Source organism: Schistocerca piceifrons, chromosome 1 (assembly GCF_021461385.2).
Source record: "Schistocerca piceifrons isolate TAMUIC-IGC-003096 chromosome 1, iqSchPice1.1, whole genome shotgun sequence".
Lineage (NCBI taxonomy): Eukaryota > Metazoa > Arthropoda > Insecta > Orthoptera > Acrididae > Schistocerca > Schistocerca piceifrons.
The window spans coordinates 780,365,090-780,390,245 of NC_060138.1; the positions used below are offsets into that span (position 1 = coordinate 780,365,090).

Below are 25,156 nucleotides of genomic sequence, written 5' to 3' on the forward strand. Positions count from 1 at the left end.
TTTCTTTTACTGTTGTATTCACAAAGAAGTGTATTCTGTATTTTTGTGTTCTTTTGGAAGGCATCTCATTTACAAAATGTTATGGGGTTACATCACATTGCATCTATAAACAAAAATACTAAGTGATGTACTGAAATTAGACTTGCTTTTCTAAGTAAATCTGTACTTAAACAGTAATGACAATCTTGAACTGCAGGAACACATTATTTTCTGCATTTGTAGGATCATCTTCCTTTAAATGATATGTAATTCATCATGGTTACTTTATAAAGGAATATCTGGAGAGGTATAAGAAAGTGACCAATTTGACCAAAGTATGCCCCATAGACTCAGTTTTTTACATAAGTATTGCGAAAATTAAATAAGCATATTGGTAACAAATAAAAATTAAGACATTTATTAAAAACAATAGATTTTGATCTAAATAAGTTGAGGAGGTCAGCAACATAAAATATTTATTTTACAATTAATTTTAATCTTTACAGTAACATGAGTGTGCAATTACAATCTTATATTGTAAACACAGTACTCATTGTTACAAAAACTATAAGTTACAAGACTTCTTTGACTGAAAGGGTGCATTTCCCATACAGTCCAAATCTATGTGCAAAGGTGTGTGTAACAGAAATATCAGATAGTGCAAAAGCAACTGTACAATGGCTGGCACAGAAAAGAAATTATTTGTTTAGTAAGAGAAAAATATATATGAATTAACATAGCAATTTAGTATGTTGATAGCATTTAAATGCATTTTCATTGTATTCCATAAGTATAACACAGTAATCTGTACACATTTTCTTACAAAAAGTTTCTATAATAAACATTTGAAATGCTTAATAACATATTTGTACTCTTACTAACACAGTCTTTTGCTATGTGAATCCTGTAACAAATATTTCATTTATGCTTAAGTGGGTGACCTCTCAGCATATTGGATATCCCAGGTGGTTTCTTATTACCATTACTTTGAGGGCAGTTGTCTTGTTGCATAGGGAACATAAATGAAAGATCAATATCATAGCGTGGTAGCTTCTCTCGTAAATATGAAATCACATTTTTTGGAAGACCAGGTACACGACTCATAATGAAACTGGATAAATATCGTGGGCTTTTAGATTTTTCAGCACAGTGTAGTAATAGTGCCCAAGATTTGTAGTCAGAGTTGACAACAAATGTGTTGTAGACACCTTCATCTGCAAAAGAGAGAGGTAATATAACTAAATTATTGGCAAGCAGTTACACAGATTACTTGATGAGTTATTCATCTTCTTCATGGATAAAAATAGTACAAAAATTTAGTTTTTTATAGTAGAGAAAATAGCACTGATATAGATATTTCTGACAACAGATAAGATTCAAAAAATTATAAAAGATAGTTGTGCCATCAGCACACCATTCATTTATTTCAGCATATTGGGTATTATGGATCCTAGTATGAATGATCCAAGGATGTATATGTGCACCAGTGACAATGGTTACTGTTGGGCTGCTAATATTATAATTAAAAGCATTAGTCTTAGTTTATGTTTGGTCAAAATTATTGTAACTTCCTTCTTGATTCCCAATACCCAGCAGATACTACTGCTGTTCCAAAAGCAAGAGTTGATCTTACAGCAGATGAAGCATTGCAAGCATAATGTAAAACTGTAAGATATCCCAGAACAAAGGAAGATAAATCAAATGAGAAGGACCATTCATTATGAATCCATTTTAAAGAGCTAAAAATCATCCAGGAGATTTAAATTATGTTTAGTGTTGTCTTTACAGTTAAGGGCATATAAAAATATCCTTTCCTTTACAATTTCGGCACATTGTCACCATAGCTTGAAGTAGCACATTTATATAAAATACATTCACATCAAAAATTATTTTCGTTAAAATAATTTCCAAACAAGTGTGTAACCTTCTCAATAAACTCAGAAAAAGATCAAACTACTTTTCTGATTGAAATTAGAGTTTTTTCGCCATTAAATAAAAACAAGAGGAGAACAGAAACGTGTGAAGATGAGTATCCAGTGCATGGATTTGAAGAAAAAGACGCTTAAAAATATGTGAACCCAACTGCTCATAAGTAGCAATGAAATACAACAGTTTCAGTACAGAGTCCAAAGGTCTAATACTATAAAACTCGTTAAATCGTTGTGGTTCTTGGCTGAAGTGAATGTCTAAATGAGTCAGTTTGAATGGTGTCCCCTCTGAATAACATGTCTATTGTATCAACAACCGCTGTGTCAAACCACTCTACCACTTTCTCATTACATCAACAACTTTTCTTGATATTTCTTAGTTTTAGCTTTTTTTATCCTTGCAATGAACGACTGAGCAATTAAAACCTGGGCATCTGATTTTGTTTTACATTCTAATTCTCTAGTCCTTGGCCTGTTGATCCTGTCACAGTCGCTATTTAATACACCACGCAACAGAAATAATAACATTACAGAGAAATATGAGATACATAGTTATTGTATTTTCTGCACAAATAGACTATGAAATTAGTAAAGGAAAGCAATGGAAATTTTGCTCTATGAGAGGAAATTGTGGGTGAACGAATGTATAACATAAAAAAGTGAGAATCTTTGAGCCTGTGGACACTAAGAATATACATTGAATTTCACTTTTACACCAGTAAAAATGACAAGGGTACACAGTTTAATGCCAGTCGATTTCATCACCCTGTATTGGACTGAGGCATAGTATTTTAAATAGTTTAACCATCCAGCACAACAAGCTTAAATTGTGAGGTAAGGAAACATTGTTGACAGTGTTGCACTCTACATATACTAGTAAACCTTAACCGCTCCATGAGAAACTTTTAGTTACATGGATATATGATCTGTCTCTGAAAGCATGATTTTGTTGGAGAATTCGCAGTCACATATAACAATCCAATATTTCGATAATTTCCTGGCACTGCAGTTAATATTTGTACTGATACCCATATAATCCAGAAAATTATACGAAAATGTCACTTCTAGGAAGTTTTGACGTTACTTTCAGTTTTAATTACAAAAACTCAAGTGATAAATGTAAGGAGTTATACATTTACTGTCAAGATTGTAAATGATACACAAGAGACTCTCTCTAAAATTATTACAACAGCTCAACAGTTTGAGGAACAGCACATCCATTTAATGTAGGTATCATTTTCTCCAATTTGACATGTCTGTGAAAAACGAATACATAGGGAAGAATCTGAATGAGCTTTCATAAGTATATATAATGGGAAACGATGATGTAAACCATTTTTTACATCAGCATGAAAAATTTGTTCTCTTGCTGATTAGCTAGATAGTGTGTGTAAGTGCAGGCAGTGCACTTAAGAGAGTAGCTAAATGAGTAATAAAATATAGAAAGTTGTATCAATTACATCACAAGCTGCTTACCTGAGATTTGCATCATGTACATAAAAGAACATTATCTGTATCACTGATGTTGTTTCACTGCTTCCCACACTTTTTGTTAGTTATCTTGTACTTGTCATTTAGCCTTCAGTAAATAATACTTTTTCTCAACTCATAAGTTGCCTGTCTTATTGCGTTGTCTGAAAGCAGCCCTCTGAATAAAGAGTTTATTCGGAATAGAGACATAATTTTCTTTTAAAAATGCACATTATTTATCATAAAACGAGTTTGTGAGCCATCAACAATCCCTGTATTGATACCGAGTAGCAATGTATTTTAACAACTGTGAAATTCAGATCCCATAATAGTGAAATATGCTACAGTTCCTGATACATATTTTACACTAGTTATCCCCTCCCGTACAACATATTTTGTGTGAAAATTACAGTTACCTCAAACTTTTTTCTAATATGTTGCACAACAATGTATTGTCATTGACAATAATTTTCTCTTTCAAAGCCATATAGCCTCGCATATCCTCATGGACTAGCATTCTGGATAAGCAGAGACACTGCAATCAACTGAAGTAAATTAAGTGGTGGTTTCATTGACAATGATATGGACAATTTCCTTCTCCATCCTAGTCTAATGAAGCCAGTGTCCATCTGTAAGGACCTTGTCAGCTATTGGCCATTACAGTTTCCTTCAACATATCGACAGCGGACTTTCATCATGTTCATGTCCAGTGAGTATCTGTCTGTCTCACAGCCTGACTTTCAACAGCCACTAGACATATTGTTGTTAAGCCAATATCGTATGTTGAAGCAAGTAAGTATTATGCCCTGGATCAAGATTTTAGCTTTCATCACTACTGAAAATGACACTTTCAGGCTTAGTTTGAAACTCATATTCACTTTTTCACTACACATATTTAAATAGTCCTTTGGTTCACATTTTATTCACATTGTAAGAAAACGAAAACAACCCATCTTCCTTTGTTTATGGTTTCTAAGTACTTAAGTAACAATAATAAAAAATCGCTAAATACAGTATATGATAATTACTCACTCTACATGCTATTTGCTGTCCAATATAATGAGATGTTGGCACTTGAACAAATGTTTTCCAGTTTCAATAAGTTATTTTAGCTACATACGTTCCTACATCGCGGTTAGTTCGATTTGTGCGTAATTAACTATATTTTTATCCTGTCCAGAACGCTTTAATTTACAAATTAGTCGTGATATTGATTTTGCCATACTGAATTAAGTTTTACGCAGTTATCTGTACGCACTATTCTGAATCCACATTAATTGCATGAATTGTGCTTATCAGTGTACCAAAGTGTAGGTTAATTTACACATGCTGCAGACCTGCTCACATTAAAATAAAGAGTTTTGTAGAAGACCGTTGGAAAAAAATGCTGATGACATAAAATATAGTAATTGGTTCACATTTTTAACTTAATTTAACATCTGTATATTTTTTTAGGCACAGTGGTAACAGAATCGGAAACAGGGTTACTAGAGACGTAAAAATTTCCTAAGAAGACAATAGAAAGAATAGTCTAAAACGTGCTGTGTGAACAAGCAGCTGACCTTTAAATTCACGGGTTACATGAACAGACTGAACTGTGTTAAAGTGTTTTTGTCAAATGCAAGATCATAAACGACACCTTGGTAAACCAAAGTGCCAGTGACACGAAGTTTTTTGTGAATGAAATCATCTAACATTTTTACGCCGTTTCGGCTACTGCCATCATCAGATATCAAAAACCTGGAACTTACAAAACACGATTCATTGTCAGTATTCAATTTTTAAAACTAACACTGAACCTTGTTTTACCATCTGATGATGGCAGTAGCGAAAACGGTGTAATAAAGAAATTTATTAAGCGATCCGGACGGTTTTGTTCACAAAATTATTCACGATGATTCCGGACTCATAAAGGACAACCATTTGCTTTATTAACAATGCATATTCTTTAAAAAAATAAAAATTATCAGTTCTTACAGGTGTCCTCGGCATGTACCCAGTGCGCTGCCATTGCAGGATCAGGAATCTCCCACGTGATGTTGCCTGCCAGCAGCTCGTTGTCAGGGTCATCGGTGAAGGAGTACGTGAAATTCATGGAGACCTCAGGCCGCAGCGGCGACAGCGAGAGCTCTGCTCGCATGCAGCGGTAGGCCAGCGCCTCCTCTGAGCTGGAGTAGTACTGCACCACAAACCATCGGCCAAGCATCTGTGAACGGGACATACTCACTGTGTTTAATGTTTTTTTAATTTTCTCACTTTACCAGAAAATATTACGTCTTCGTTAAATGGCGTACATTGCACCCTGACAAGATATAAAACGGCAAATCTGCTGCAGAGAAGGGCGTCTCTCACTGTCCGATATTCTGCAGGCATTTATTGGTTTATCATTACGCATATTCAAATGAAACAAAACAACTCTGACTATCGTAAATTCTCTCTTTGTAATTTAAATTTGTGTAAGAAAGTTGTGATTAGTACTGACACTGATACTCAAGAAAACAAATCTTAAGTGCTACACAGCCATTATATGCACAGGTAATAGGAGAGCAGACATTAAAAGAGGCATTCATTTTTATTATACTGGCTTAGACGTTTTATTAATGATTAAAAGTTAGTTACTTAGGTTCAAAACCATAAAAGATTCCATTTTTCTCTTAACGAATGCAACAGATTACGATGTGTCACCTAATACTTTAAAATGGACACTGTGAATATAGTAAGCTAATTGCCAACACAATAATTCGAGATAAATGAAAACAAAAAAGAAAACATTACGGGAGAAACCATAAATGTGCTTGGCGCGTTTCATTATTCTGTTACTGAAGAAATGGTAAAATTTTATGAAAGTCTCTTTTTGTTTGCTACTGAGAGTTTTCGAGCATTAGAAGATGCTAAACCAGTCGTAAAATATAAAGATTGCAAAAGTAGCAACAAAAATCTTTTTTATAACAACAAAATTTTAATGCTAATAATTTAGCTACTAAACATCAGTTCATTATTTTGGACACCTACTGCTAAAGATGTGAGACACTGTATTAAGCTGTACATGAAATTATGCGACAAGAATCACACTGCAGGCTGGCTTGAAGTTCATATTCGGTTGTCATGCCGTCTCAAAGACATGAAAGCTCCTGAAATGTCACTGAATCGATAGGTCACGCTACAATACACCTGCAAGGACGAGTTATAGAGACACAGGTTAGCGCCAAGGACAGCTATAAATGTAACTGCACAACTAACCAAAATTACAGTACAGCATCGTGTAGAACTGTGTGTAGGACTGTCCCAGAATGACAAAGTATCTTTGCCAAATGAAAGTGGAATATTGGCGTTGCAGCTGCCACAACAGCTTGGTTATGATAAATACAACACAAATGAGATATTTGTAAATCTGTAATTTATGATTAAAATTGTAAAATATTGTAGCTTTATTTCAACATTTTAGTGCATTGATTTATTTCATCCATTTTCGCGTATAAAATACCTTACAAAAGACCGGAATTATTCTCAGTTGGGTAGATGTTGATGCGCAGACATCTAATGTGACAACTTTTAAAGAAGGCTAATCATGTAAGTACCTTGAGAATGTAGACTATGTTTTATCTCAACTATTAGCACGTGGTATATGCACTATACAAGAAATAGAGTACGTGCTACATGCTTCCAAAGTAGCAACAGCAGCGTGCTGAATGGTTGCCCGTTTATGAACGCTTTCGTCATTCTTTATTTGTGATGTATCCTGCAGCTGTTTGTTTGTCATCAATTACGATCAGTCTGTATGAGTTCGACGATAACAAGGCTCACACAGCGTCATGTTGGGTATATATTTTAGCGACTGTCGACAGTCCGCCGATAAAAAATAAAAAAATAAAAAAATAAAAAAAAAAAGTTTGTTGCACTCCTACATCAATTCAATGCGAGGATAAAACTTGACATTCCTTCCTTTCGTGCAACCATGCTAGGTGGCTAGTTGCTTATGACATGTCATAATATACTACTGTCAATAAAAAGGATTACTCTTGAAAACGTAGTTGATATTAAGATTATCATGTATATCACCTCAAACGAAAGATGTCAGTAGTTTATCTTTGGTACACTCGTATAATAGGCAACACGAAATCTGCTAAGTGCAATATACCTGCAATTCGCACTTTTATTTACTTACGTTTAAGTATATAAGCCGACTTCCGGTGTTTGTTATGTATGTGAATAAAATTACTTGCGTCAAATAAACCCTACATCAACATTTACATCTACATCTGAACTCCGTAAATTACTGAAGTGCATGGCAGAGAGTACCAGTAATTGGGGCTTTTTCCTTTCCACTCGCGTATGGAACGCGGAGAAAAGGATTGCTCAAACGCTTCTGGGCGATTTGTAATTAGCCTATTTTTCTCTTCACGATCTCTGTGGGACTGATAGGTAAAGGACTGCCGCATATTCCTAGTCCTCACTTGAAGTTGGTTCTAGAAACTTTCTAAGAAGGCTGTCACGGGACAGTTTGCATTTGTCGTGGAGAGTCTGCCAGTACACTTCTTTCGGAATCTCAGTAACACTCTCCTATGGATCAAACAAACTGTGACTTGTTGATACTGTAGTCATTTTCGTTTAGTGAAGTTCAAAATTGTACCTTTCTGAACATTTAAAGCAGATTGTCGATCTTTGCTCCATTTTGAAATCTTATTAACATAGACTGAATATTGAAACCTAGGTCCCAAAGTTTATGTAAAATTTAAATGAGGTTTTTGTACTGATTGTATCAAAATTATGACTTACTGTGTATTTTTTAGGTTCAGCGGCTTGAAAAACGTAGTTTGTGCTATGGCATCAGGGCGTAATCAACATCTGCTGCTTACACCATTTTAACAGTAGTACCCTCGTTCGGAACAGTCCTTCGACCTGAATTTCAGGTCATGTGCGCGTCAAAAAGGTATATTCTTGACGATTTTCGAACGTTACGTCTCTTGTGCATTACATATTTCGTACCAAATCGGCGTTTGTGATCGGCAGTTACTGTAGCACATTTTATAACTAGTATTTCGTGTTAATGTTAGTTGTCCCTTTCGACAAAGATGCACATTGTCTGCATTTATCGTAAATTGTCGCTGCTTTCAATATTCTACATCTACATCGCGTACGGTTCGCGGGAAGAACGACTGTCTGAAAGCCTCCGTGCGCGCTCGAATCTCTCTAATTTTACATTCGTGATCTCCTCGGGAGGTATAAGTAGGGGGAAGCAATATATTCGATACCTCATCCAGAAACGCACCCTCTCGAAACCTCGCGAGCAACCTACGCCGCGATGCAGAGCGCCTCTCTTGCAGAGTCTGCCACTTGAGTTTGCTAAACATCTCCGTAACGCTATCACGGTTACCAAATAACCCTGTGACGAAACGCGCCGCTCTTCCTTGGATCTTCTCTATCTCCTCCGTCAAGCCGATCTGATACGGATCCCACACTGATGAGCAATACTCAAGTATAGGTCGAACGAGTGTTTTGTAAGCCACCTCCTTTGCTGATGGACTACATTTTCTAAGCACACTCCCAATGAATCTCAACCTGGTACCCGCCTTACCAACATTTAATTTTATATGATCATTCCACTTCAAATCGTTCCGCACGCATACTCCCAGATATTTTACAGAAGTAACTGCTACCAGTGTTTGTTCCACTATCATATAATCATACAATAAAGGATCCTTCCTTCTATGTATTTGCAATACATTACATTTGTCTCTGTTAAGGGTCAGTTGCCACTCCCTGCACCAAGTGCCTATCCGTTGCAGATCTTCCTGCATTTCGCTACAATTTTCAAATGCTGCAACTTCTCTGTATACTACAGCATCATCCGCGAAAAGCCGCATGGAACTTCCGACACAATCTACTAGGTCATTTATATACAGGGTGAGTCACCTAACATTACCGCTGGATATACACTCCTGGAAATTGAAATAAGAACACCGTGAATTCATTGTCCCAGGAAGGGGAAACTTTATTGACACATTCCTGGGGTCAGATACATCACATGATCACACTGACAGAACCACAGGCACATAGACACAGGCAACAGAGCATGCACAATGTCGGCACTAGTACAGTGTATATCCACCTTTCGCAGCAATGCAGGCTGCTATTCTCCCATGGAGACGATCGTAGAGATGCTGGATGTAGTCCTGTGGAACGGCTTGCCATGCCATTTCCACCTGGCGCCTCAGTTGGACCAGCGTTCGTGCTGGACGTGCAGACCGCGTGAGACGACGCTTCATCCAGTCCCAAACATGCTCAATGGGGGACAGATCCGGAGATCTTGCTGGCCAGGGTAGTTGACTTACACCTTCTAGAGCACGTTGGGTGGCACGGGATACATGCGGACGTGCATTGTCCTGTTGGAACAGCAAGTTCCCTTGCTGGTCTAGGAATGGTAGAACGATGGGTTCGATGACGGTTTGGATGTACCGTGCACTATTCAGTGTCCCCTCGACGATCACCAGTGGTGTACGGCCAGTGTAGGAGATCGCTCCCCACACCATGATGCCGGGTGTTGGCCCTGTGTGCCTCGGTCGTATGCAGTCCTGATTGTGGCGCTCACCTGCACGGCGCCAAACACCCATACGACCATCATTGGCACCAAGGCAGAAGCGACTCTCATCGCTGAAGACGACACGTCTCCATTCGTCCCTCCATTCACGCCTGACGCGACACCACTTGAGGCGGGCTGCACGATGTTGGGGCGTGACCGGAAGACGGCCTAATGGTGTGCGGGACCGTAGCCCAGCTTCATGGAGACGGTTGCGAATGGTCCTCGCCGATACCCCAGGAGCAACAGTGTCCCTAATTTGCTGGGAAGTGGCGGTGCGGTCCCCTACGGCACTGCGTAGGATCCTACGGTCTTGGCGTGCATCCGTGCGTCGCTGCGGTCCGGTTCCAGGTCGACGGGCACGTGCACCTTCCGCCGACCACTGGCGACAACATCGATGTACTGTGGAGACCTCACGCCCCACGTGTTGAGCAATTCGGCGGTACGTCCACCCGGCCTCCCGCATGCCCACTATACGCCCTCGCTCAAAGTCCGTCAACTGCACATACGGTTCACGTCCACGCTGTCGCGGCATGCTACCAGTGTTAAAGACTGCGATGGAGCTCCGTATGCCACGGCAAACTGGCTGACACTGACGGCGGCGGTGGACAAATGCTGCGCAGCTATAGTCTGTCGGTAAGCTGAAGAGCGAGCGCGCGAGTCCCCACTCTGCCTACCCTGCTACATCAGAGGGTGCTTCTACAGGCTGTTCCACAACGTAGTACAGTACCTACCGCGGCGCGCGCTTTAAATCTGTGACGACGCCGTGTACAGATACGTCCCGTCTGCGTTTATTTTTAGACAACTGCTTTAAGAGTATAAGGAAAACAAAAGACGATAGCTTCTTCTAAACAAAACACTATAGAGTAAATAATATTAACATAAGAATGGAAATCAGGATTCTACTACAAACATAGAACCGAATGCCTATTCGTATGAATGTATGTTCCTCTATTCGTGAGACAAACCAGATGTAGTGCAATCAGTCTGTAGAATTTAAGGCTTGTTCTTACTTTGTATTTCTACCAAAAGGTAGAAGTTCCCTTTGAAGGGCTGCATTAAAACTTAACAATTCTTGCAACACGAAGAGTGTTTAAAAAGTAACCAGATATTTATAATTACGTGTGTTGTATTAGTTCGATTCGCACTGCTTTTTTTGTCATTGCCTTCGTAAACATGTCTGAAAAGTATTTCCAGGTACATCCCATTTCACGCAATGTCTCGTGTAAAACATCTTTCTCCAACGAAAATGCACTTTTTGTTTCACGCCAGTGAGTAATTTCCGTAATGTGGGCATTATTATTTGGTTCATGTAAAAGTCCTCCATCGTTTGTCGAATGACCGATTTTGTGAAACTGTCTATATCGATGGGTTTCCTCCCTAAATTTTTAGTTTTCCTTCGCGGCGATTCCAGTAAACCATGCGCCTTGTTTTCGCGTTCCTTCCTTATGCGTCCTATTGTGGCGAGGCTGACGTTTGCATAAACTGCAGCCCTTTGATTGTGACTAGTAATATTAGCCAACAGTTCGTTTTGTGTCGCCTCCTTAACACAAGCTGTAGTAAAGTTAGAGACGATCGAACGCTTGTTCTGCGCAAATACCTCCTCTCCTTCGTATTCTGCACATTTTCTCGCAATGCAGGGCGATTATCCATCACTTCCGGATACTGAAGTATATCAGTGAGTACACAAAGTCAACAGACTGAGATTGGCAACTAAGATCCCACGAACAGAAACGACGTATATCACTGCACGCCGAACTACACCGCTAGACAGGTAAGGGGCCACTGATTTTGGGTTGCCCTGTAGGCCAGTGGCAGGGTTCTTCCGGGAAAGGCCACTTCCCCCACCAAGAGCGCTGCTCGCTCTTGAGTTTACAGACAGACTATAGCGCCATTCGATGGCCAACACCGCGGTTCCTGGTGTGTCCGCTGTGCCGTGCGTGTGATCATTGCTTGTAAAGCCCTCTCGCAGTGTCCGGAGCAAGTATGGTGGGTCTGACACTCCGGTGTCAATGTGTTCTTTTTTCCATTTCCAGGAGTGTATTTCGTAAACCACATCAAATACTGACGAATCGATTCCACAGACCGAACGTGAGGAGAGGGGCTAGTGTAATTGGTTAATACAAACCACAAAAAATACACGGAAGTATGTTTTTTAACACAAACCTACGTTTTCTTAAGTGGAACCACGTTAGTTTTGTTAGCACATCTGAACATATAAACAAGTACGTAATCAGTGCCGTTTGTTTCATTGTAAAATGTTAATTACATCCGGAGATATGGTAACCTAAAGTTGACGCTTGAGTACCACTCCTCCGCTGTTCGATCGTGTGTATCGGAGAGCACCGAATTACGTAGGGATCCAAAGGTGATGGACCTTAGGTGCAGAAGAGACTGGAACAGCACATTACGTCCACATGCTAACACCTTTTTATTGGTCTTTTTCACTGACGCACATGTACATTACCATGAGGGGTGAGGTACACATACACACGTGGTTTCCGTTTTCAATTACGGAGTGGAATAGTGTGTCCCGACATGTCAGGCCAACAGATGTTCAATGTGGTGGCCATCATTTGCTGCACACAATTACAATCTCTGGCGTAATGAATGTCGTACACGCCGCAGTACATCTAGTGTAATGTCGCCGCAGGCTGCCATAATACGTTGCTTCATACCCTCTGGGGTTGTAGGCACATCACGGTACACATTCTCCTTTAATGTACCCCACAGAAAGAAGTCCAGAGGTGTAAGATCATGAGAACGGGCTGGCCAATTTATGCGTCCTCCACGTCCTATGAAACGCAAGTCGAACATCCCGTCAAGGGTCAGCCTAGTGTTAATTGCGGAATGTGCAGGTGCACCATCATGCTGATACCACATACGTCGACGCGTTTCCAGTGGGACATTTTCGAACAACGTTGGCAGATCATTCTGTAGAAACGCGATGTATGTTGCAGCTGTTTGGGCCCCTGCAATGAAGTGAGGACCAATGAGGTGGTCGCCAATGATTCCGCACCATACATTTACAGTCCACGGTCGCTGTTGCTCTACCTGTCTGAGCCAGCGAGGATTGTCCACGGACCAGTAATGCATGTTCCGTACATTCACTGCCCCGTGGTTTGTGAAACCCGCTTCATCGGTTAACAGGTAGAACTGCAACGCATTCTCTGTTAATGCCCATTGACAGAATTGCACTCAATGATTAAAGTCATCACCATGTAATTGCTGATGTAGCGACCCATGAAACGGGTGAAAGCGGTGACGATGCAGTATGCGCATGACACTACTTTGACTCAGTCCACCGGCTCTCGCAATGTCCCGTGTACTCATGTGTGGGTTCATGGCAACAGCAGCTAACACACCAACTGCACCCGCTTCTCCTGTGACGGGCCTGTTACGGACCCGTTTGCGTGCTACGACCATACCTGTTGCATACAGTTGGCGGTAGATGTTTTGCAATGTGCGGCACGTTGGATGCTCTCTGTCCGGGTACCGTTCTGCATACACCCTGCAGGCCGCGTGGGATTAGCCGAGCGGTCTCAGGCGCTGCAGTCATATACTGTGCGGCTGGTCCCGGCGGAGGTTCGAGTCCTCCCTCGGGCATGGGTGTGTGTGATTGTCCTTAGGATAATTTAGGTTAAGTAGTGTGTAAGCTTAGGGACTGATGACCTTTGCAGTTAAGTCCCATAAGATTTCACACACATCTGAACATCCTGCAGGCTTCAGCTGCATTTCGTCGACACTCGCCATAGATGAGTATCATCTCCGCCTTTTCAGAGTTCGAATACACCATGGTCACAGTTCCTACAACACTACACTATCACAAACATCTCGTAACACGGTGTACTACAGTTGGTCTGCGTGCGGAGACGAATGCAGAATAACAATAGCAGCAAGTGCTACATGCGGACACTGCGACAGCTAGACCAAACCACAACAGTGCACTACAGCCACACTCGTAAACACGGTCGTCATCGTAAACATGTCCCTGCAGATGCTGCTCGCCGACCGTGGCCCGTGTTTGTTACAACACGCAACTGAAGGAGGTTTCAAGCGTCAACTTTAGGTTACAATATCTCCGGATGTAATTAACATTTTACAATGCAACAAACGGCACTGATTACGTATTTATTTATATGTTCAGATGTGCTAACAAAACTAACGTGGTTCCATTTAAAAAACGTAGGTTTGTGTTAAAAAACATACTTCCGTGCATTTTTGTATGGTTTGTATTAAACAATTACACTAGCCCCTCTCCTCATGTTCGGTCTGTGGAATCGGTTCGTCAGTATTTGATGTGGTTTACGAAATATATCCAGCGGTAACGCTAGGTGACTCACCCTGTATATTGTGAAAAGCAATGGTCCCATAACACTCCCCTGTGGCACGCCAGAGGTTACTTTAACGTCTGTAGACGTCTCTCCATTGATAACAACATGCTGTGTTCTGTTTGCTAAAAACTCTTCAATCCAGCCACACAACTGGTCCGATATTCCGTGGGCTCTTACTTTGTTTATCAGGCGTCAGTGCGAAACTGTATCGAACGCCTTCCGGAAGTCAAGGAAAATAGCATCTACCTGGGAGCCTGTATCTAATATTTTCTGGGTCTCATGAAAAAATAAAGCAAGTTGGGTCTCACACGATCGCTGTTTCCGGAATCCATGTTGATTCCTACAGAGTAGATTCTGGGTTTCCAAATACGACATGATACGCGAGCAAAAAACATGTTCTAAAATTCTACAACAGATCGACGTCAGAGATATCGATCTATAGTTTTGCGCATCTGCTCGACGACCCTTCTCGAAGACTGGGACTACCTGTGCTCTTTTCCAATCATTTGGAACCTTCCGTTCCTCTAGAGACTTACGGTACACGGCTGTTAGAAGGGGGGCAAGTTCTTTTGCGTACTCTGTGTAGTATCGAATTGGTATCCCGTCAGGTCCAATGGACTTTCCTCTGTTGAGTGATTCCAGTTGCTTTTCTATTCCTTGGACACTTATTTAGATGTCAGCCATTTTTTCGTTTGTGCGAGGATTTAGAGAAGGAACTGCAGTGCTGCCTTCCTCTGTGAAACAGCTTTGGAAAAGGTGTTTAGTATTTCAGCTTTACGCGTGTCATCCTCTATTTCAATGCCATCATCATCACGGAGTGTCTGGATATGCTGTTTCGAGCCACTTACTGATTTAACGTAAGACCAGAACTTCCTAGGATTTTCTGTCAAGTCGGTACATAGAATTTTACTTTCGAATTCACTGAACGCTTCACGCATAACCCTCCTTATGCTAACTTTGACATCGTTTAGCTTCTGTTTGAGAGGTTTTGGCTGCGTTTAAACTTGGAGTGAAGCTCTCTTTGCTTTCGCAGTAGTTTCCCAACTTTGTTGTTGAACCACGGTGGGTTTTTCCCGTCCCTCACAGTTTTACTCGGCACGTACCTGTCTAGAACGCGTTTTACGATTGCCTTGAACTTTTTACATAAACACTCAATATTGTCAGTGTCGGAACAGAAATTTTCGTTTTGATCTGTTAGGTAGTCTGAAATCTGCCTTCTATTACTCTTGCTAAACAGATAAACATTCCTCCCTTTTTATATTCCTATATACTTCAATATTCATGGATTCTGCAACGGCCTTATGATCACTGATTCCCTGTTCTGCACTTACAGAGTCGAAAAGATCGGGTCTGTTTGTTATCATTAGGTCCAAGATGTTATCTCCACGAGTCGTTTCTCTGTTTAATTGCTCGAGGTAATTTTCGGATAGTGCACTCAGTATAATGTCACTCGATGCTCTGTCCCTACCACCCGTCCTAAATATTTGAGTGTCCCAGTCTATATCTGGTAAATTGAAATCTCCACCTAAGACTATAACATGCTGAGAAAATTTATGTGAAATGTATTCCAAATTTTCTCTCAGTTGTTCTGCCACTAATGCTGCTGAGTCGGGAGGTCGGTAAAAGGAGCCAACTAAAACCTAGCTCGGTTGTTGAGTGTAACCTCCACCCATAATAATTCACAGGAACTATCGACTTCTACTTCACTACAGGATAAACTACTACTAACAGTGACAAACACGCCACCACCGGTTGCATGCAATCTATCCTTTCTAACACGCCACCACCAGTTGCATGCAATCTATCCTTTCTAAACACCGTCTGTGCCTTTGTAAAAATTTCGGCAGAATTTTTCTCTGGCTTCAGCCAGCTTTCTGTACCTATAACGACTTCAGCTTCGGTGCTTTCTATCAGCGCTTGAAGTTCCAGTACTTTACCAATGCAGCTTCGACAGTTTACAATTACAATACCGATTGCTGCTTGGCCCCCGCATGTCCTGACTTTGCCCCGCACCCTTTGAGGCTGCTGCCCTTTTTGTACTTGCCCGAGGCCATCTAACCTAAAAAACCGCCCAGTCCACGCCACACAACCCCTGCTACCCGTGTAGCCGCTTGCTGCGTGTAGTGGACTCCTGACCTATCCAGCGGAACCCGAAACCCCACCACCCTATGGCGCAAGTCGAGGAACCTGTAGCCCACACAGTCGCAGAACCGTCTCAGCTTCTGATTCAGACCCTCCACTCAGCTCTGTATCAAAGGTCTGCAGTCAGTCCTGTCGACGATGCTGCAGATGGTGAGCTCTGCTTTCATCCCACTAGCGAGACTGGCAGTCTTCACCAAATCAGATAGCCGCCGGAAGCCAGAGAGGATTTCCTCCGATCCATAGCGACACACATCATTGGTGCCGACATGAGCGACCACCTGCAGATGGGTGCACCCTGTACCATCCTGGCATCCGGAAGGACCCTTTCCACATCTGGAATGACTCCCCCCGGTATGCACACGGTGTGCACATTGGTTTTCTTCCTCTCTCTTGCTGCCATATCCCTAAGGGGCCCCATTACGCGCCTGACGTTGGAGCTCCCAACTACCAGTAAGCCCACCCTCTGCGACCGCCCGGATCTTGCAGACTGAGGGGGAACCTCTGGAACAGGACAAGCAGCCATGTCCGGCCGAAGATCAGTATCAGCCTGAGACAGAGCCTGAAACCGGTTCGTCAGACAAACTGGAGAGGCCTCCCGTTCAGCCCTCCGGAATGTCTTTTGCCCCCTGCCACACCTCGAGACGACCTCCCACTCTACCACAGGTAAGGGATCAGCATCAATGTGGGCAGTATCCCGGGCAGCCACAGTCGTAGTCCGATCGGAGGATGCGTGGGATGAGCTGGCTGTCCCCGACAAACCCCCATCCGGACCCCCACTGTGATGCCCATTGGCAACAGCCTCAAGCTGTGTGACCGAAGCCAACACTGCCTGAAGCTGGGAGCGAAGGGATGCCAACTCAGCCTGCATCCGAACACAGCAGTTGCAGTCCCTATCCATGCTAAAAACTGTTGTGCAAAGAACGTCTGAACTAATCTACAGAGAGCGCAAACAGTTCGACCAAAATTTAAACGGTTATTAAAATACAAGATTGCCTAGTAAATGCAGTAATGCTACTACTTGCGCACTGCTGACACACTGCTCGGCGGCGGAAGGAGACTACGCGATTTTACTCTATTCAGGTACTAAAACGCGATGCTACAACTCTCAAGTACTATAACACGCCCGAAATTTATGAATTAAACAGTGCAAATACCAAAAACACGCAAAGAAATTAAGAATTAAACTGTGTAACAAACAAGTGAGCTAAGAGTATACGACTTGCTGCTGCAGCTGCTTATCCAACGGCGGCAGGGAGCACACTGGCTGTGGCCAACCGACACTGGCCGTTCAAAACAAAAACAGAAGACAGACGACTACGCGAATTTACACTATTCAGGTACTAAAACGCGATGCTACAGCTCTCAAATACTATAATACGCCCGAAATTTATGAATTAAACAATGCAAATACCAAAAACACGCAAAGAAATTAAGAATTAAACTATGTAACAAATAAGTGAGTTAAGAGTATACGACTTGCTGCCGCAGCTGCTTATCCAACGGCGAATATAACCTTAAGAGGTTTCAGGGAAAAACTATCAGGTGATTGGAAGCTGCTGCGAATAGATGTGTTGGGAGGGCTCCCGAGCGTCAGGTACTAAAGGTAGCTAAGAAAACTCCTCCTGTCGACCCTACCTCCTCCATAGGTAGTAGAGGATCTGCCACAAACCATCCATTTGATTGTAAGTAGAGTGTCTGTGGTAGGACTTGTTGTCCTGTACCGGCGAGACAGGAACGAGGCAGAACTAAGGATAATTCCCCTATCCAACTACTCAACAAGTTCTTGGTGTTGTCTTCCGCTGAAGCAGAAATTGAGAAAGTGAGACTTCACATGTTGGGAAAACTGTTGCGTCATGTGTCGAGAGGAAGCAAATGCAATAGGGTAATAGCCCATTAACCGTCAGCAGTTCAAAAGTACGGTGAATAATTGTCCCCCTTATGAGACAAGTGATGGGAAGGTACAAAGGTGCGTCCAGTATGAATGTATTGGGGCCTCATGTAACGTGTTGAAGAAACTATTTCGGCAGCCACCGAGAGAACAGGGTTCAACCAATGCACGCTGTGGCGCACATTGAAAGAAACGAGGCATATAGTCTGGAATCCGATCTCATACTTGGATTACTCCAGCGACTGGCAGAGAAGGCTGAGAAAACCAGCCTTTCCCAAGGAGTTTCAACGACGCTCACAATTTGCAGCAGTGTGCCACCTGGTTCTGATCCGAGAGAGAGACTTGAACCAGAGACGTCAAAGTATCTGTGACGAGCTAGGCTGCGACCTGCTAGATATTCGGCAACTTTAGGCTCACTCTAAACGACTCAGCACTACGAATCAGGGGTCTCAAGTGGCGCACCAGATACAATTAGTGTAAGTTGTTCTCATAGTGTAGATGACAGCGCACGGGACTACTTAGTCTTAGGCTCGGGATTGATCCTTACCACCGATTCCATGTCCAGTTTTTTATATCGCTCTGTTGTTCGGTTTTAGGAAACCAAATGAAGAACACATTTGACGACATCGTCTCTGGCAGACCACTTGAATTTACGCGGGCAACGGATGTTTGGCTAATTTTAATGCTAATTAACTCGAAGTGGTGCAACGTATCGAACTTTTTCTTAACAGTTATTTCCCATCACAACCTGTCCTGTAACACCCTTGCAAGCTTTTCAGACTGTTTCTTACCACCCTGTATACAGACAGGGAAATGCTGAATGAAACGCGTTTGGCTGTCAAAAGGGCAACGTGTCAAGCCTACAATGACTACCACAACAGAAAATGTTCGATATATCTCTCAAAAACCCAAAGAAATTCTGGTCGTATGTAAAGGATGTCACTGGTACCAAAGTTAGTGTCCAGATACTCATGGAGGAGACAGGTAACGAAATTGAGTGTAGCAAAGCAGAATCAGAAATTCTATACTCCGCTTTTGGGTCTTCCTTTAGTAAGTAATGTCCAGGAGTATTTCCCCAATTCAGTTCTTGCACCATTGCGAAGATAAGTGCTATAGATATTAGTGTCAGTGGAGTTGATAAACAGCTTAAATCGCTAAAATCTAACAAACCTGCCAAGCCCCAAGGAATGCCTGTCAGACGTTGCACTGAATTTGAGGCTTAGTTTATTTCTCTTTGTAGCATAATCTACCGGAGATGACTCGAATAAGAAACCGTTCCCAGCAGTTTGAAGAAAGCACAGGTCACATTGGTCTACAAAAAGGGCGAGAGAAGTTAACCACAAAACTACCATCCAGTATCCTTGACATCCGTTTTTGTAGTATCTTAGTAAATATTCTGAGCTCAAACGTAATTAGTTATCTCTAACAGAATGATCTCCTTCTTACCAGTCAGCAGGGGTTTCTCAAACATCTATCATGTGAAACTCAACTCGTTTTATCTTTCGTGACACGCTGAAAGACATGGGACTCGGTAGTCAGGGAGATGCAGTTTTATTGACTTCAGAGAAGCAGTTGACGCAGTGGCACAGTTACGATTATTATCTAAAGTACGATTTGCGACTGGAGATTTGATTTCCTGTTAAATTGGGCGCCGCATATTATATTAGATGCTGGGTCATCGAAAATTGTGGAAGTATATTAATGTGTTGTCCTTGGAAATGTGTTAGGACCGTTGCTGTTCATGTTCTACTTAATGACCATGCAGACAATATTGATAGTAACCGCTGACTTTTCTCAGATTATGCAATTATCTATAATGAAGTTCTATCTGAAAAAAACTGCGTAAATATTCTATTGGATCTTGTTAAGATTTCAGATTGGTGCAGAGATTGACAGCTTGTTTTAAACGTTCAGATGTATAAAATTATGCGCTTCACAAACCGAAAACACGTAGTATCCAACCAAGACAATATCAACGGGACACAACTGGAATCGGTCAACTCACATACATACCTCAGTGTAGCAGTTTGTAGGATTATCAAATGGAACTATCACGTAGGCTCAGTCGTAGGTAAAGGAGGTGGCAGACATCGCTTTATCGGTAGAATACTAGAAAATTCAATTAGTTTTCAAGGGAGACAGCCTACAATCGCTTGTGTGTTCTGCCTTTGACTATTGGTTAAGTGCGTGGGACTCTTACCAAATAGGGTATCAACAGGACATATTGAACATATATAACATAAAAGGGGATCACAAATGGTGATAGGTTTGTTAGACTCATGGGAGATCGTCAAGGACTTGAATTGTTGGCCACTTGAAAATACACACAAATAATCCCACGAAATCCTTCTGACAAAATTTCAAGAACCAGTCCTATTTAGGCACACAAAATTATTACAAAACATTCCGCATCCTAGAATACTGATTAAGCCTTAATAACTGGTAAAATGGGAAGTATTCTCTGCCATTTACTTCACAGTGGTTTGCAGCGTAGGTATGTCGATGCTCATGTAGATGTATTACGACCTACAAGATACACAATATTAATAATCCTAGCGAAGTTTTGCAGATGGTTCAAATGGCTCTGAGCACTATGGGACTTAACTGCTGTGGTCACCAGTCCCCTAGAACTTAGAACTACTTAAACCTAACGAACCTAAGAACATCACACACATCCATGCCCGAGGCAGGATTCGAACCTGCGACCGTAGCGGTCGCGCGGTTCCAGACTGTAGCATCTAGAAATGCTCAGCCACTCCGGCCGGCGAAGTTTTGCAATTATCCATACAGAAGTCTACCACTGCCAAATAGACGTGGAAAGTACACTGTCCAGTCACATTAATGTGACCACCAGTCAAAGGCCTGAATAACCACCTTTTACAATGCGGACCGCTGCGAGACGTTCTGGAAGGTACAGACAGGGATGTGGAGCCATACCGATTCTACTGCTGCTGTGGTCAGTAGCGATTGTTTTCTCGGTTGTGGATCCAAGACACGTGCAGCCCCCGATTGAACTGGTCCCACAAATTGTCGATTTTGTTTAAACCCGGGGAGTTTCGTGGCCAGAGGAGTACCGTAAAATGATCCTGGTGCTCTTAGAACCACGCACATACACTCCGAGCTGAGTGACACGTTGCATTGTCCTCATGGTATATGCAGCGTTGGACATGGTCCCCATGGACAGATGTATACATTTTTGGATCCATTGTGCCTTCCACAATAACGAGCTCGTCTGGGGAATGTTTTCTCCTCCGTCCTAGACCCTTCCGTTGATTGTCGTAGGGCTGCACACTCCTAGGCGTGTCCGATGGAGCGTAAAACATGATTCATTTTCAGAGGTCGCCTGTCACCATTCAGTCCAGTTGCGATACTGACGTGCAAATTCCAGCCTTCGTTCGCGATGAACAGCACTCAGCATGAGTGCGTGAACTTGGCGACTGCTGCGGAGGCCCCTGTGCAGCAACGTTCGCGTTACGGTCGTTGAGAAGACAGTTGGTACCCTCTTGGTTCATCTGGGCCGGTCAATTGCTCAACAGTTCTGTGTCTATACGCCCGTACACACCTACACAGCCGACGTTCACACCTGTTATCTGTGGCCCGTGGGGCATCATAGTTGGTTTGGCGCCGGTTTTGGACAGCGCCATTTTGCCATACACGGTATACTTCAACCATGGCGGCACGTGAACAGTTTACAAATTTAGTCTTTCGGAAAGATATCCACCCGTGGCCCGAAAGCCAAGCATCATGTCCTTTTGGACGTCAGATAAATCGCCCCGTTTCTGCATTACGACAAAGACTGCACTCTTTTCCTCGATCCACCCCACACGCTTTATATACCATGTACTGTTAGTGCTGCTACCTGTCGTCTGCGAGTAGTTATTGCACATCGACATCGAACATGGCCGGTGGTCACATTGATATGATTGGACCGTGTATAACAATGTTCTAAAGCGGCATATCGATGTGACCTATGCGTAAGTAAGGCGCCGTAAACAACACAGGATTAGTCGGCCTATCTGCAACAGCACTGGTTCAGAGGAAGCCAGCCTATCTGCAGACCGAGGCGCGGACGTCCTGGAACCGTACATCGCAGCTGGGACAACCTCACTGCCACTAACAGGCTGTTCCCGCTTCCTCAGACCTCGGAAGGTACTAGCAACTCTGGACTCCGGAAACATATCCGCCCTTCAGAGTTCGTAAATCTGTAACGAACAAAGAGCTTAAAGGTAAGTGATGTCATCGAGTGTTTGCAGCCAGAGCCTTCCCAACCAACACCAGAGTTGTTCCTGAACATGCAGGAGGTCCAGTGGTTTGCCATACATGTCCGGCAAGCTTTTGCTCACACCTGAGTCCTTACTCCACAAGTCAATGTTCTGTCCATAGCTGAAACCCTTAATAACATTACTCCCTTCTTCCCCTCTCCATTTGTAGACATAAAAATACGAAGTGTATAACATAAATAAAAACACTTAATATAGTGTGCACCACCAAAAGTTAGTGATTTTACAGGAGGGAACACATGTTCAGAAGTGCACAGTTTGGACATTATGATACGGCAAAATCTGAGAACAGTGCTGTCGATGTGTCTTCGGATAACGTGTGGTAGCGGAATTAGTTATGCAGCCTACTCTGATGGTAATAGAAGGGTGACTACGCGCACTGTATCTAATAGCATTCTTTCACATGCTTTGCACCTACTCACAGTTCCTTATTCTCACAATAATTATGTAGTTATTTGTATAGTCATGTAGTAACGTTGTTGATAGCCTTACGACAGGTACCAGCACACAACTAACGAAACTGCCAACAAGCCGCTTGCTTACGGCAAAAAGCAGAACAACTGCTTCAGTATAACCAGGAAGGTACCCCTACAAAAATATTCGTCATTCTTCGTGCGCGTTAATTGAGAGGAGAATACAAGAGACGGTAAAGTTACAAATAGGTACAGCATTTTCTACTTGGAGTTCTTTCACAGTAGTAGCGCGAACATACAGCAAAGTGCGTTTTCTGTGTTTTATATTTGCCTGGATGTTCAATGGCTCTGCAACGTACTGAGAAATTCACTGTCCGTATGGTAGGTCTTCTGAGTACTGTATCAATTATTCTACATTTTTGTCTGGTATTAGACTGCATAAATTGATGTTTGCAGGGTTTGAAAGTTGCCATTCAAGAGAATCTTTCGGAACAGGGTCACACAGCACTCGTCAAGTTGCGCAGTAGTTATGCATATCTCGTGTTAACACGTGCGGAGTTGTCTGTGAACAAGAAACACATCCATACCATCTGCAGAAAGTTCAGGAAATAATAGTGGAGGGTATCCACGTTGTGTACAATTTCCGCAATGGTTGCGTACCCCAGCCACAATTGCATGTTCACTAGAAACGGCATTGTGAGCAACAACACTGCTCTTTGCGCAGACAAATATTTGCGTGCAGTGTTCATTAGAAGTAATCAACACTAATAGGACTGTTTCACCTTATGCTCAAAGACGTTCATCCCACCATCCTGGACGTGATGTCAGATAATGAGGCTACAAAACGACGGAGCTTCAGCTCACCCATTGATACGAACGTGTGGCATCACCCGCGCCCCATACACCCAAATAGATAAACTGGTGCAAGGGAATTTATTGCATATTTATGTTGCTACAGTGTGTTGATGACGAAGCACACAGCAGCAAAATGAACATTATCTTTTGTACAGACTGAGGATTTAATCTTGCGAGTGTGCTTACGTAAAAACGAGCACTGTGTTTCTATGTGTATTTCTACAACAGTGAACATTCAGATGATGGAGAGTACAACAAATCTGTAATAGATGATCACAAAATATGGGATTGTTAAAGTCCCTAATCACAGCAATGTGCCAACTCGCTCGATAGAAAGGAAGTAAATTTAGTTTTTAGCGTCCCGTCGATGGCGAGATTATTAGACACAGAACTCGAACTCGACAAGAATGGGGAATGAGATCGGCCGAAACCTTTTAAATATACCATCGCCTTCGGGAAACACAGAAAACTTAAGTCATACCAGCCGGATTGCGCTTTAAAATCTGCTTGTTCCAAATGTCGTAACCCCTGCGCCGTCTATGTTGGTCACACATGCACCCTGAGAGCATTAGCTCACCTTTTGTATACGCTTCTTGTATACTGAGAAATCTAAACATATACTAGATGGCTACTCAACAAGTAATGCCACAATTTTTAAAGGTACTGAATATTTTGAAAGGTGATAGTGAGTACCAAAGCGAGACAAAAATGTCTGGTAAACAAGGCCTCGAAAATGCTTGCCTTAAGAGCTATGAGCACTTGCTCATCTTCGAAACTGTGAAACACGTCTCTTCTGCTGCAAACGCTTTACTACTACAAACGAGCAACGGAATGGAGTAAACAAAATATGAGGATACAGCCCTCTGTTATTGTCCACGGATACAGCATGCAGTAAACATATGTTAGTGTTGTTACTGTTAACCGTGTTCACATTCACAGTGCAGAGCATACATTAGTTCTGATGGAACGTGAAATGGCAGACATGATGTTTGGCAAGAGGAAGCAACCGTCGAGCCTTTGTCCTGAATGCTGAAAAATATCCAGAAGCCAGGGTATCGTCTGCACAGTTATTCAGTCGTCTTTTCCAGCGACCAGCGGACTCTGGCTCTGTAGCTCCAACAAAGGCAAATTGTGGCAGATCTCACACCGTTCGTAGTCATGTTGTGCAGGAGTGAGCATTGCAACGAGTGGAAGAAGATCCCGGAACCAGTGAACATAGATGTTCAGCATCCATCAGGGGTAGCCATCCTCTAGTCTGGGCGATCCTGCATGAACAATTGCTACACCCAT

General features: G+C 42.3%; 1 protein-coding gene across 1 annotated transcript in view; it reads right to left on the reverse strand.

Moving 5' to 3' along the window:
• Positions 1-438: 438 nt before the first annotated feature.
• Positions 439-25,156, reverse strand: part of LOC124792617 (apolipoprotein D) — a 113,004-nt gene continuing 88,286 nt past the window's right edge. The window contains exons 2-3 of the mRNA XM_047257954.1: positions 5,355-5,583; positions 439-1,193 (exon numbers count right to left, since the gene is read on the reverse strand). Coding sequence (XP_047113910.1) covers positions 898-1,193; positions 5,355-5,583 — 525 coding nt within the window. The 3' untranslated portion in view covers positions 439-897. The remainder of the gene's footprint in view (positions 1,194-5,354; positions 5,584-25,156) is intronic.